Genomic DNA, 14,669 nt, shown 5'->3' with positions numbered 1-14,669 from the left:
TCCCAAAAAAGCAATTATAATAAAAAATCAAAATCAACAGGCGACTATAATTCAGAGACATTCTGCAGGGGAGGAGGAGGGAGAAGGATCAAAACAGGGGTGAGAAAAGCACAAGGGACTATGGTGATGGTGCACGGATGAACTGTGGTGGGAATTTCATGGGGACTACACCTGAGAGGAGAAAGCAAACATTCAAGAAAGATGTAAAATTTGGGCCTCCCCTGGTGGCACAGCGGTTGAGCGCTGGGCTTCGAGCCTCTACAGCGCCCGTTGGTTCCTGGCTGCTGGCGAGGGTCCCACAAAAAAAAAAAAAAAGAATGATGTAAAATTTTTAAAAATGCATGTCCAATTTAAATATTTAAAGAAAAAAATTTGCCATCATTTGTTTACCATCATGTAAATAATCAAGAACCTCAAAGTATCTCCCAACAAGAAAAGAAAGCTTTATAGTGGAAAAGACTGGCAAGAACCACCTGGCTCTTAACTAAAAGACCAACATTAACACCACCAATAATGGGTCAAATCAACTTCATATGCCTCCCACCATAAGGCGCTGAAGGGAAACTTCATCAAAAACCAAACTGAGGGATATTTTTTAAAAATGTCAAGGTCACAAGTAAGAATGGCACAGATTTAAAAAAAAAAAAAAAAAAGCAACAGGGCCTCCCCTGGTGGCGCAGCGATTGAGCGCTGGGCTGCGAAGCTGCCCACAGCCTATGCAGAGCCGGTTTGATACCAGGCCACATAGGAGGGTTCCACAAGGCACGACAGACGCTCCTGCCCCCCAGCTGCTTCCCTCAGCAGTGAATTTCGTCAGTCTGCCTGCGCTGTTCCCCACTCTAGCTCTGGTGAATTCTCTCACCCTCCCGTGCTTTTGACTGTACCCAGTGCTTGTATAAATAAATAAATAAATAAATCTTTAAAAAACAAAAAAAAAAAAAAAAAAAACAAGCAACAACAAATGTTGGTGAGGATGTGGTGAAAAGGAACTCTCCTACATTGCTGCTGGGAATGCAAACTGGTCCAACCACTATGGAAAGCTGTCTGGAGGTTCCTCAGTCTACTATAAATGGAGCTACCACAAGACCCAGCAATTCCACTCCCAGGGATCTACCCAAAGGACACAAAAACATTGATCCAAAAGACCACCTGTACACTTATGTTTATTGCAGCACTATTTACAATAGGTAAAACCTGGAAACAACCCAAATGCCCAAAAATAGATGACTGGATCAAGATGTGGTACATATACACCATGGAATATTATTCAGCAACCAAAAAAGATAAATTCATGTCGTTCGCAGCAATGTGGATGGAGCTAGAAGGAATTATGCTCAGTGAAATAAGCCAGAAGGAAAAAGAAAAATATCACATGGTTTCACTTATAGCAGGAATATAGGGGAACCAAATAAGACATCAGTGTAAAAAAATAATAACAGTATAAAACACAACAAAGCAAAAACAGACAATTATAAATCAGAGACATCCTGCAGGGGAGGAGCAGGGAGAGGGATCAGAGGGAGGGAGGGAGGAGCACAGGGGACTGAGGTGATGGTGCATGGGTGCATTGGTGAAGGAAACTCTATGGGGACTACACCTGAGGGGGTGGGGGGAAGCAAACATTGTTTAAAAATGAACAATGATGTATAAAAAATAAATTAAAAATTAAATTAAATTAATAAATGTCAAGGTCACAAAAGACAGACTTAGAAACTGGTCCAGATTAAAGGAGAGTAAAGAGATATGACAACTGATGGTAAGTTATGATAATAGATTGTGTGCTGAGCCAAATGCTACATTCCTGATTTTGATCACTGCTTGTAGTTATGTAAGAGAATGAGACTGTCCTTTCTTTTTAGGAAATTCTGAAGTATTCAGAAGGCAAAAGAGCATAATGTATACTCTTTTGGTGGAGAATATGATAATGTATGTGATAAAATGTTAATATGAGTGGAATCTGGGTAAAGGACAGAATGGAATGCTTTATTTTCTTCTTGCAATTCTTGCATAAGTTCGAAATCATTTCAAAATTAGAGTTAGGGAAAAAAAGCTTACCTAAAAAAAAGAAAAACAAAGGTGTCCAGAACACAACTAAACACTGCCCATATCTTCTACTGGACTTCTAATAACTTCTGCCATCCAGCCAGTGCTTACTGGCACTTTCCCAGAGAAGAGTAGGTTCTTTATCTGCCCTTCCCGCTTCCAGCTGACTATATTCCTGTCATTCGATAGATTTTTGTTGTTGTTTTTTTTTTAAGAGTATGTAATATTTCTTTAATGAGCAAGGATGAGAGGTGATGTTCTGACAAAGCATGGGAGGTAAACTTATCCCCATCTTAGATAGTGTTTTATAGAAACTATTATTAGGAATCTGCAAAGTACTTTGCATGCAACAGACATCTAGACTGGCTTTGACAGATATATACAAAAGAACATTAATTTTAAATATGGGTACTTTATGCCCCTTTAAAAGAGCAAATTTAAGCATATGTTACTATCATGGTTAAATACCACTCTTCACAAGGAGTCAAAGGCTTAATGTCAGACCAAATGTGGGCATTTCCACTATCAATACTTCCCAATGTTCAAGGATCTACCCATCAATGATCCACCCATCACTGAGTCCCTGAATGGGTGTATGTGTGCGTGTGCGTGTGCGTGTGCGTGTGCGTGGAGGAGGGTGAAGGGTGGGTGCGTTGCTCTGGAAATGTGGACTGCTGATTATAGTTGAGGAATTAATGTGTTTATTGAAAGAGAAAGAAATGGGAAAGCACTTGGCATGGAATAGAACCTAAGAGAGTATTTTTTAATTCCAAAATCTAGGGCCTGGGGATTAGCCCATAATAATGATGATAGCTGAAAGTACACAGTACTTACTGTCTGACCAGGAGGGAGCTAGGTTCACACTGGTAGCAATTTATCTTGGCAAGTGAGTTAAGGTGGTATTTTCACTATACCTATTTTATAGATAAGGAAAGTGAGACTAAGAGGAGTTAAGAAACTTGTTCAGCACCATACAACAGGTAATAAGGGAGCTGTGTTTCAGCCCAAGTCAGCCCAAGTTGCCATCAGAGCACAAAGATGACAGATTCCTCCAGCCACACACATCTTTCTGCTTATTCCTATAAATAAAGGGCAGCCGCATTTCTTATACTTTGCTTCCTTTAAAAACCATACCTGTAAGTGGGCTTCAAGGTCCAGACTTCCCCCTATACTGCGCACAGTATAAATGTGACAAGGGACAATTCAGGGGCAAGACAACTGATCTGAGAGCTTATACAAACAGGTTTTTCTTATTCTGAAATTGCAACTTTGGTGCATTTAACCTGGATTAAGTCCCTAAAGCTTGTAATGCTTTGGAAAACTTCTTTTAGAGCCAAGAAGGCTTTGGGCCAGGGACAACCTGGTAGGCCAGGCCTGTTAATCAAGAACTGGTAGAGGGAACAGTGAATTAGGCAGCACAGAGAGAGGAAGAGCGGGTGAATTCCGACTTCAGGGATTCAACTCTGCCTCTAAGCTCTGTTAATTGATAAGAAAATATCAGTTCAATTGCTTATGACCTGTGGTATATAGGCACGCTTTTACACATGTTGTCTCATTCAATCCTCTAAAGTTGAAAATCTAAACCAGTGGTATCTACCTTGAGGCCTCAACAGAGTCAAAAAATCAATTCGGTGGGTTAATGTCATTTTAAAAATGACATTAAGCAGAAAGCATAAGTGTGCACCATAGACAGCAAGACTAAATATTAAGTGAGATATATCTGTTATATTTCTTTGTATATGTGCTTGTATATAATGGAAAATGTGATTGTTCTTGCAGGAGTTGTAGTAAAAGTGTCTGGGGAAACTGCTAAACAATCTCTGTGAGAGATGGGGAAAAGGAGGCTCAAAGAAGTTCCAGGACCACTTCGAGTCAAGTCTTACATGGCAGAGCCAGGACTCAGATGGGGTTTTCTGAGCCAGGATGCTCTTCTCTTTGCCTGTCAGTGTAAATCCTTACCACTGGTATCCCCAGAGCTCCCATCACTCACTAGAGCTCTACCCAGAGCATGACCCAAGAGGGCCAGCAAGTCGGCTCTCCCTTCCAGTCTCGCTACTGCGGGTAACCAACTGAAAAGAGATGCAAAGGGACCTCCCTGGTGGTGCAAGGAGTTACGACACAGCACTATGAAGCTACCTGCAGCTACTGTAGCACAAGTTCGATCCCCAGCCAGGGAGCTACCCACATGGTGCAGCAGACCTCTCCTGTGGCACCCGTTGCTCCCCTCAGCAGTGTTTTTCAGCAGATCTGCCTGTTGTGCTCCCCACTGTCTCTGGTGAATCCTCTCACCACCCCCCCACCTCTGGCCTGTACCCCAGTTCTTGTATGCATAAATAAATAAATCTTTTAAAAAATAAAGATTTAAAAAAATTAATTAAAAAAAATAAAAATAGCTAAATTAGATACCAAATGGGTTAATGTGTCTCAGGGCACTAACCTTCAGGTCTCTCTTCTCTACCAAACAAATTGTTTGTACCTTATCTAACTTTACTGAGTACATGTCCTAAAGAATGACAAACAAAATTACATTCCCTAGAACTGGACAGCTCTTAGGTAAGATTCATAAATAACATTCTAATATGTCATTACAAGTTTTAGGATAATTTTTCTTTATACAAAGGTGGATGAATCTGTATCTCTTTACTAACCTCTACCTGTAGAGATTTTACTAATCTCTACCTCGAGCCCTCCTTCTATTATGAATATAAGTAACAAATTACAATAATACTAGAATTAGCAGAGAAAGTGCTTATGACTGCTAACAACAGAAAGCACATTTTCTTTTTTCCTTCTTTTTGGCCACCTATTCCTCAGAAGTCACATTTTCTCATCACATTACAATTGGTACAAATATCATAAAACACTGTTCATGCACATCACTACTTAAAATTACAGAAATTTGTCAAACCTGTCACTAGATCTTACATGACATACTAATAAAGAATGTATATATTATTGTATATATGTGTGTATTTGTTACACTTTGATGACCGTGTTTCAATATTATTGGTTTCCTTTGTAATCCCAAGGATTCTGTTCTATATATCCATGGCATTATTCTCAAAGAAATCAAGAATATATACTATGTGGAAAGGACAGTCTCTTTAATAAATGGACAGTTGTGCATTAAAGAAACTGGAACATCACCGTACTCCATACACAAAAATCAACTCAAAATGAATCAAAGACTTGAATCAAAGACCAAAAACCATCAGACTCCTAAAAGAAAATATAGGTGGCAAGCTCTTTCACTTTGGTCTTAGAGATTATATTTTGGATTGACACCAAAAGCAAATCAACAAAAATGCAAAAATAAACAAGTAGGATTTTAATCAACAAAATGAAAAGGCAAATTATCGAATGGGAGAAAATATTTGTACGTCATTTATCTGATTAGGGGTTAGTATCCAAAATATACATATAAAGAATTCATACAACTCAATAGCAGGAAAACAAACAATCCAATTAAAAAATGGGCAGAAGATCTGAAAGTTTTTCTAAAGAAGGAGTTCAATATCTCAAATCATCAGGGAAATGCACATCAAAACCACAATGAGGGGCCTCCCCGGTGGCGCAGCGGTTGAGCGCTGGGTTGCGAAGCTGCCCGCAGCCTCTGCAGCGCCGGTTCGATTCCCGGCTGCTCCCCGGCCACCAGAGGAGGGTCCCACATGGTGCGCAGACCTCTCCTGCCGCCCGCTGCTGCCCTCAGCAGTGTACTTCGGTCCTTCTGCCTGCTCTGCTCCCTGCTCTGGCTCTGGTGAATTCTCTCACCCTCCCGCGCTTCTGACTGTACCCAGTGCATGTATAAACGAAACAAACGAACAAACAAACAAATAAATAAATAAATAATGCCTCTATAAAAAAAAAAGAAAAAAAAAAGTAAATTTTATAAAAAAAAAAAAAAAAAACACAATGAGATATCACCTCACACCTGTCAGAATGGCTATCATCAAAAAAACAAGAAATAACTAAAGTTGGCAAGGACGTGGAAAAACACCTTTCGTACTGTTAGTGGAAATGTAAATTGGTGTAGCCACTATGTAAACACTATGGAGATTCCTCATTAAACATTAAAACCAGATCTACCACGTGATTCAGCAATTTCACCTCTGATTATTTATCCAAAGAAAATGAAAACACTAACTTGAAAAGATACCTGCATTCCTATGTTCATTGCAGCATTATTTACAACAGCTAAGTCATGGAACAGCCTAAGTGATAGATGAATTGATAAAGAAAGTAGGGTATACAGCCATGAGTCACTTAAGGGTGGGGATTGCATTTGGAGAAACGCTTCATTAGGAGATTCTCAGTTGTGTGTTCTAGAGATATGGTCTACTACACACCTAGGCTATGTGATTACAGCCTACTGGGACCATTGACATGTATGTGGTCCATCACTGACCAAATCATCAACCTTAAAAGGAATTCTTTTCAGCCATAAGAAGAAAGGATACCTTGCCACTTGCCACAACATGTACTTTGTGGGCCATCATGCTAAGTGAAATAAGTCAGACACAGAAACACACATATCCTAGATCTCACTTATATATGGAATCTGAAAAGAAAAAAAAGACGACAAGAAACTCATGGATAAGTGAACAAATTGATGGCCACTGTGCGGGGAGGGGAGTGAAAAGGGAGGAGGCTTAAAGGTAGAATCTCCCAGCTATAAAATAAACAAGTCATGGGCACTACAGTTAATAATACTGCAGTATGTATTTCAAGCTTGCTCATAGTAAATCTTAAAAGTTTTCATCACAAGGAAAAAAATTTCTATATGTTTGATGATAGCTGTGTTTATCATTACTCAAATATGCAAATATTGAGTTAGGTTGTACAACTACAACATGTTACATGTTAATTATATCTATATTTAAAAAAAAATTCTATGACAAGGATCCATAAATCCTCAGAAAAACCTTTGCTGACTTTCTGCATTAGGTTAGGGACCCCTGTTTACACAGTCTCTTGACACTTAATACTTTATACTTCCTCTTTCTAGAACTTACTACCTGAATTAAACAATAAATTTGTGGCTCTCCCACTATGCTGTGGGAGGAAGGGACGGCATCCATCTTATTTATTGTTATATCTCAATGCCTTAGTATGGTATGTCTGGCTCATAGAAGATTCTCAAGAAATATCTATTTAAAAAAAGAGAAAAATCTGTGCAATGAATGCACATCTGTGAGAGGTGAAGAATGGCCACATGCCTTTGAAACTAGAGGCACGTAGAATACTCTGCCCAGCAAGACCAGACCCCTTGACAGCAAACCTGCTGTTCCTCGGGAGCCTGCCCCACTTGGCCTGACAACAGAGCTTCCAGCAAGTCCACATCTCAGCTCAGATGCCAGATCATCTTTATGTTTAAGCCCCAGGCCAGAAACCTCAACCTGGATCTTCATTAATACCTTCCAAAGCAAGAATTAAGGAATAGGCTTATGATTAAAAACATCTGCTCAGGCCAAGGGGTTGGAGGAATGGTAGGATCTATCCCTGCCCAGAAAACTGTCGTAAGCTGGAGACTCTGAAACCAGACACAGGCTCACAACCAGGTCATCTGGGAACAGAGCACACAGCAAATGGGGATCAGCATGACCCTGGGGAATGAAAAGACACAAAAAGGCTATTCTAACTCCATACTCCACTGAGTGTTTAAGCGCCCACCACAAACTGCAAAGTCATTATTTAGAAGTAGCTGTAAATGGGTGTGCAAAAAAAGTCCTGTTTTAGATATAGGAAGTCAGAGAAGAAAGCAATCTAGTGCTAGTCAGGGAGAATGATGAGAAAGGTGGGAAAAGATGGTCACTAAGTGCCAGTTAGCTGCCCCTCCTCCCATACCAATGCCACAGGGAGCTAAAGAGCAAGTTTCAGGCCACCCCAGTAAAATGGCTGATGTTGCCATTTCACCTGCCAGCAAAGCTGCTTAACCATTCAAGCAAGCCCTGGAGAACTATACTGTGTTCCCTCCCATCTGTCTGTCCCCTCCCCTTCCAGGTCACGTCCCCCACTATAATCCAAAGGTTTATCTCTTCCTACCTCCCAGTCCAGTACCCACCCCTCTCTAGGAGTTAACAGAGCTCAGTTAACATGGGACTCAAAGCTACACAGACGTGAAATATGTGAAAATGCTTTGCAAACTGTAAAGCCTTCTACAAATGTACTGGGTGCTTTATAATTCTTGCCGACATATCAAATGGGTAGCCAGAGGCTCCAGTGAATGCTGCAGGATGGGCCAGGCAGGAGGAGCGGATCAGCACTGCAAGCAGTAAGTGAGCACTATAGCGCGCCTCCCCCTCCAACTGGGAGACCAGAGGGTGGGAATGGGTTGGGGATGTAGGGGAGGAGGTAAGGGAGAAGGGGAGTGGGAAGGAGAGGGAAAGGTGGGAGGGGGTACAAATAATCCATCAAAGTGAGGGTAATATAAGAGAACAGTAGGTGAGACACAAGACCCCCACAGAACAAAACCACAAAGCTGGGGCAAAGTCTCCTGGGAGGCAATGTGGTTGGTATCTCCATTCTCAAGAGAGGATTCGCTTGCAGAACGTAAAAGAGACTTAGAGCACTTAAATACTTAGAGCCTCTGCAATCCACCCCCCACCCCGACCCGGGAGCCCAGCAGGGAGGGAGCAAAGGAGTATTCAAGAGCCCAGTGAAAGAGAATCCCGCAGCACAGGCCCCTCCCCACCCCCACATCGCAGAGTCTCAGCTCACACGTTCTCTGGTCCTTCACTGCCTACTGCCTCCCAACTGGCTTCCCTGGTACCTCTTATTCAACAACTTGAGATGACCACGGTGGCGTCCATTTATCGGACGCTTCCATGTGCCAAGCCCTGCGCTTGCGTTATTTCCCATCCTTTCAACTCTGGGAGGTGGATATTCTTACCAGCAACTATAAACAAGAAAACTAGCAAAACATGTCAGAACAGTAAAAACAAATATTACACAGACAATTCAAAATGCTAAACATTTTCATAAACTATTGGACATCAACAAACATCCTGACAGTTCTGAAGTTAAGAAGGAGGTGGAAGCAGGGCCTCCCTGGTGGCAGAAGGGGTTAAGACGCAACCCATGAAGCTATCTGCAGCCACTGCAGCACGGGTTTGATCCCCCGCAAGGGAGCAACCCACATGGCATAGCAGACCTCTCCCGTCTCGCCCGCTGCTCCCCTCAGCAGTGTATTTCAGTACATCTGTTTGCTCTGCTCCCCACTCTGTCTCTGGTGAATCCTCTCACCCCCATCCTCCCCCGCCCCCACCTCTGGCCTGTAGCCCAGTTCTTGCATGCATAAATAAATAAATCTTTAAAAAAAAAAAGTAGGCGCTGAAGGACAAGGAACAAGGGACACAAAGGATGGAGTTGGTGGGAAAATAGGAAGGAAAAAAACCTATATACAAAGAGGGGGGGGGGGAGAGGCTAGTATGCTTGAAAAGTAAATGAATTAAAAATAAAGATGTAAAAGCATACAGCATAAAGGCAAAGAAGATTAAAGCGCCATGACAACTAATTCAATGTGCAATCTCTGATTGGAATCTAATCAGAAAAAAATGCTCTAAAATACACTATAAGGACAACTGGTGAATTCTGAATATAAATGACATAGTATAATGATATATAAAAAAAGAAAGAAAACTGAGGCAGGGCCCAAAGTCACACAGCTTCTGAGTGTCTGGCTGGCTAAAAGTCCACAAGCTTTCCACTACATCACACTTGACACTATCTTGTAGATCACAGAGGAGAAAGTAAGAGGAAGAAAGTGTTGTTCTGGGGAAATTAATCCAGTCTCTCCCACTCCAGCCCAACCCTACACTGTGGCCTGACTGACCCTGTTATTCAAAGGGCAGCTTTCATCCTTTCTCTCCATTACCTGTAGAATCAAGTCTCTAAAGCTCTACTGAGCATTTAAAGTCCTTTACCGTCCACTTTCCCACCTTATTTCTCCATCTCCAAATTCAAAGTCTTCTCTCATCCAGTCCTATCTATCACTGCTCATTGCCCAGGATTTTCCCTTTGAAAGTTTCCTGAAGGTTTCCTTTCTCTGCCTGCAATACTAATTCCTTCAACTAAGGACCAGGGGCAAAATGCAAGGCAGGTCCTGCACTGGGTGCTCAGGACAGGGAGCATCCCTACTGTCACAGAGCATGGAGTCTGTCTTCATGAGGCGGGAGCTAAGGCCCCTCTTGTCAGTCAGTGTCCCCCAGCCCAGCCCTTGCACAAAAGCACAGCATTCAGCACTTGCCACTCATACAGCACTCAGCCATTCCTCCAACTTAAGTGCCAGTTCTGTTTTAAAACTTCCTCTATAATGTGTTTATTTCTGTGGGAAAAGTGCACTCCAGTTTCCAAACAGCATTATAAATGGCAATTAGGTCCCCAGGCCAGCCCACAAAAGCCTATTAAATATATAATGGTGTAGAACCTAAATACATGTACATTAAAAGTTCTGCAGGAGAGACCAGGGCAATAATCTGCTTCCTCCACCTCGGCCCACTGGCCCACCAGGTTCTGAGCTTCAAGTCACCATCAGGGGGCCTAGCAGTGGCTTGGGAGGGGGCAAGCAGGTGGGAGAGCTGGGAGGAAAAAAATGGAGCAGGCAGAACCCTGATTTATAAATCAGGAGGCCTGTCACTAATTTCGGCTTTACCTTTACCAAGTAAGTGGCCTTGAGCAAGTGGCTTTCTTCTCAAAGCTTTACTTTTTCTTATAGAATGGGAGGGCTCAGTAATTCTGGCCTGAGGACCTTAGTTCAGTAATTCTCAGACTTTTGAATCTTACAGATTGGCAGAATATATTTAAAATTATGGATTTTATTAAAGAAAATTTTATCAAGGATTTATTTTTTAATCACAACATATTATCACTACTTTCATTTTTCAAAAGGACACTGTGATTTACCACCCCCCCTCAAATATGGATATCAGGTCAGCAAAATGAACAAGTTTTTAAAGAGAAATATTTGGATTAATGAAAATAAAACATTCACCATTGTTTTTATCCAATTTGTCTGTGAACCAGAGCCCAGCTCATCTTTGGCCTGATGTTGGAACCACTTGAGCCAGGAGACGTCTAGACTCCATTCCAGTCTGACACTTCTCCACTTGAGGACTGGGTGTGGACTGTCTGACAATCAGCATGGATGGCTCAGGGGAAGAGTCACTTGCAAGGGAGTCTGCCATAGGGGTGGGGACAGGACAATAAGGCCTGGGCTTCCCCAGCTGCAGGCCGTGAGCAGACACCCAGCCTGAAAATGCTGAACTGACTTGTTCCAAGTGTTGACTAAAACTCTTTTTTTTTTTTTTTAAGATTTATTTATTTATGCATAGAAGAACTGGGGTGTAGGCTAGAGGTGCAGGGGTAGGGGAGTTAGAGGATATACCAGAGACAGAGGGGGGAGCAAAACAGGCAGATCTACTGAAATACACTCCTGAGGGGAACAGCAGGGGAGACAGGAGAGGTCTGCTGAGCCATGTGGGTTAGCTCCCTGGCCAGGATTGAACTCATGTTGCAGTGGGTGGTGATAGCTTGCTAGCACTGTGTCCTTAACCCCTGTGCCACCAGGGAGGACGAAGACTCTTTCTACCCAGTATTCTACTGGAAGGGTAACAGGCCCCCAAAGAAGCTAGTTGTAAAGGTTTCTTTAATAATTTTTTCTGATCAAAAACTAATATATCTTCATGTAGAAAACTTGGAAGATAGAAACGCCTAAGCAAAAGTCATCCACAACTCCACCTCCCCAAACAATCAGTGTTAACACTGATAAGCTGTCAGTCGTCAAACACACAAGGAGCTGCCTTCAGCCACTCTAGGCTTCAGTTCTGCACTCTGCTTTCCCCCTAATTATCACACTTGAGCACTTCTCCATGTCCTTAGATATTCTTCATAAGCATCATAACATATTTTAATAATAAACATAGCATTCCAGTAAATGTAAATATTCTTCATAAACATCATCTTCCGTGGTATGGACAGCACCAGAAGTCATTTAACCACGTGGCTATTTTTGAGCACTGAAGCCATTTCCATACTTCTGCTATTGTAAACAATGTGGAGGATGTCCATCCCTGTTCCACAAAGCTCTGTAGACCTCTTTATACTTCCATATCCCTCAGGCCACAGCCCAGCACTGTGCACACATCAGCCCTTGGTAAATATTGAGCGAACAAAGAGACTCAATCCACTCCGCTCCTGTGGGGCCCTTATCAGAGGAACATGGAGTTTAAATTTACAAAAGTTCAACCTGGTCTTCAGAAGCCACTCACCACCAACCCTGTGCCTCCACCTCTTGGGCTTGGCAGGAGAAAATGTTAATTTTCTTGACCTTGTTGCGCACTCTCAAATTCTAGTGCCCTCAACAAACCTAACTGCACTTCCACACCTCCTGACAAAAAGTACCTGCAAAAACCTAAAGGCCTGGCTGATGACCACACTTCCTCCAGACTATTCAACCAACCCCTCAGGAAAGTCAGGACAGATCAGCCCTCTAGATTAGGAGCCCAGCACTTAGGGCATTAGCACTGGCTATACTATTTATTTGTTCTCAGGACTGACTTACCCTAGCTCCCCAACCCAAAGTAATAGGGAAGGGCAGGGACAATGTGCGCTTTATTCTCCACCCAAAATCCAAATCCAATCCAACCCCAAACATTGATAAATAAATGTTTGCTGAATGAAATCCGGTCATATTACCTAACCCTTTATTTTCACAGGAGGGAAGGGAAAGAGGGGAAGAAAGGAAAGCTGGGCCTTCCTAAAACAACCCAAGTGCACTATCTGATAGGGGTAGTGCTGGAGATAGCCCTCGCTGCACAGTCCTGGCCTGGAGCCCAGCCAGGTCAACTGGCTCCAGGGGGCAGAAAGCAAACAGATCATCAAATACATTCAGATAGCGGTGAAGTGACTGTCCACCCAGTCTAGCTCTGTCCTAGAGAGAGAATGATCAGAATTAGGGGTACAGGGAGCTTCTTTCCCCATTCACTTCTAGATAACCAGGAAATAAGAGGCTACTGGTCAAAAAAAAAAAAAAAGAGGCTACTGGTCACTGGTGCTCCCATAGGGCAGGATATCGGGTATTGGGAGTTGGAAACAACTCAACCTGCATCCAGCTTCCCACTTGGCCCACTCCTTGCCATACCCAAAACAAAAATACTGAAGAATCTGGGTTGATGAGGGTGTCAGCAACAGGAAATTCCCTGGAACTTCAAGGAAAAAAGGAATCAAGATGGTCCTAAGATAAGGAAGGCCCAAGTTATGAGAAAAATGTGGAAGGTCATAATATCCCATCACACACCCAAAAGTAACCTCAAAGCCAGACCGGAGGTGCGTTGGGGAGGGTGCGGATGGGGGTTGTTCTGCACTGCTTGGACACACCCATTCTTGCCTCTCCCAGGGATGCCCTACCCTCTCCCCACACGTGTAGACTCTCCTCTCCCACCACTCCTAGCATCCTGGCCCGCTACTCTTCCACTCTTAGCATTTTACAGCTTACACAGCGTTTTCCTCCAATTTCTCATCTGAATTTCTCATCTGGCTCTGGTGACAACCTTGTGAAGGGACTATCTTTCCCCGTCCCTATTTCATGCAAGAGGAGATTGAGTCAGATACATTAAATGATGCGCAGCGTCACACAGCCCAAGTGGCGGAGGTTGGAGTGAGCCTCAGTTGGATGTCGGAGCAGAACTCCTAGGTGATCACCCCACCCAACCCTCCTAGCCTTGCCTGCAGGCTGGGGCCCAATTGGTGACCCGCAGTTTCCCAGCAGCTCAGGGTCCAAACCAAGAACAAGGTGGCCCTTAAAAAAGGTTCCCGGTAACGCAGGTGGAAAGCACTCAAACAGGTGCAGGGCCCGGCATCAGGGGCTGGCTGGGGGCACCTCCAAAGTCATGGGTGGCCCGCCTTAGCAGGCGGCCGCCCCCTGACCCGCGCCCCCGCAAAGTTATGCCAGTGGCGCAAGTACCCTGCGAGAGATCGCCCGGCACCCCCGGCTCCCTCCAGCCCCGGGGCGCTCTGTGAGGCGGGAACATGGGGCACCCCACTGCCTCCCCCGCAGCCACCGAGTCCCAGCCTGCCTGGCAAGCACGTTCCCACCCCCGAGCTGGGGGGCATGTCCCCTCGCGTTGGAAGAGGGCCGGGAGCAGGGAGCACAGAATCCCGCACTGGGAGCACGTGCCGGCCCCGGGCAGGACCCCCACCCTATAGCCTCACCCAGATGCCCAGCAGCAGCAGCAGCCACGCCCGCCCGGCTCGCGCCATCCCCGCCGCCGCCGCGCACGGCCGGCTCCGGTCTCCACTCGGGCTCCCGTGCCCGCCCGCCCAGTCGGGTGCAACCGCCACGGCCACTTCCCAGCCACTCCCCGCCTCCGAGTTCCCGGTGCCACGTCTGCCAAACATGCGCACCAGGCTGGAAGAGGCCGGCTGGGGCGAAGTGCTTGCTGGGAGTTGTAGTTTGCAGAAGGCTGCGCTGGAGGGCCCGCTGGCATGCACTTTGCCCCAAAACTGTGTGGGAGCTTGAGTGAGGTGTAAAATGGCAAGGTCAGGGAGAAAACGAAGGCAATTAATTGGGGATACTTAGTCTGTGTCGGGAGCTTTGGGAACAGTATCTCGTTTAGCAAGCAGGTAAAATT

General features: G+C 44.2%; 1 protein-coding gene across 1 annotated transcript in view; it reads right to left on the bottom strand.

The window, feature by feature from the left end:
- Positions 1-14,425, bottom strand: part of PDIA5 (protein disulfide isomerase family A member 5) — a gene marked incomplete at its 3' end in the record, with an annotated part of 87,939 nt that extends 73,514 nt beyond the window's left edge. The window contains exon 1 of the mRNA XM_084232210.1: positions 14,251-14,425. Coding sequence (XP_084088336.1) covers positions 14,251-14,298 — 48 coding nt within the window. The 5' untranslated portion in view covers positions 14,299-14,425. The remainder of the gene's footprint in view (positions 1-14,250) is intronic.
- Between the last annotated feature and the right edge of the window lie 244 nt (positions 14,426-14,669).

Source organism: Talpa europaea (genome assembly GCF_964194135.1).
Source record: "Talpa europaea genome assembly, chromosome: 4".
NCBI classification, from domain to species: Eukaryota; Metazoa; Chordata; class Mammalia; order Eulipotyphla; family Talpidae; genus Talpa; species Talpa europaea.
The sequence above is the reverse complement of the archived record's forward strand: the minus strand, read 5'-3'. Positions and strand labels throughout refer to the sequence as shown.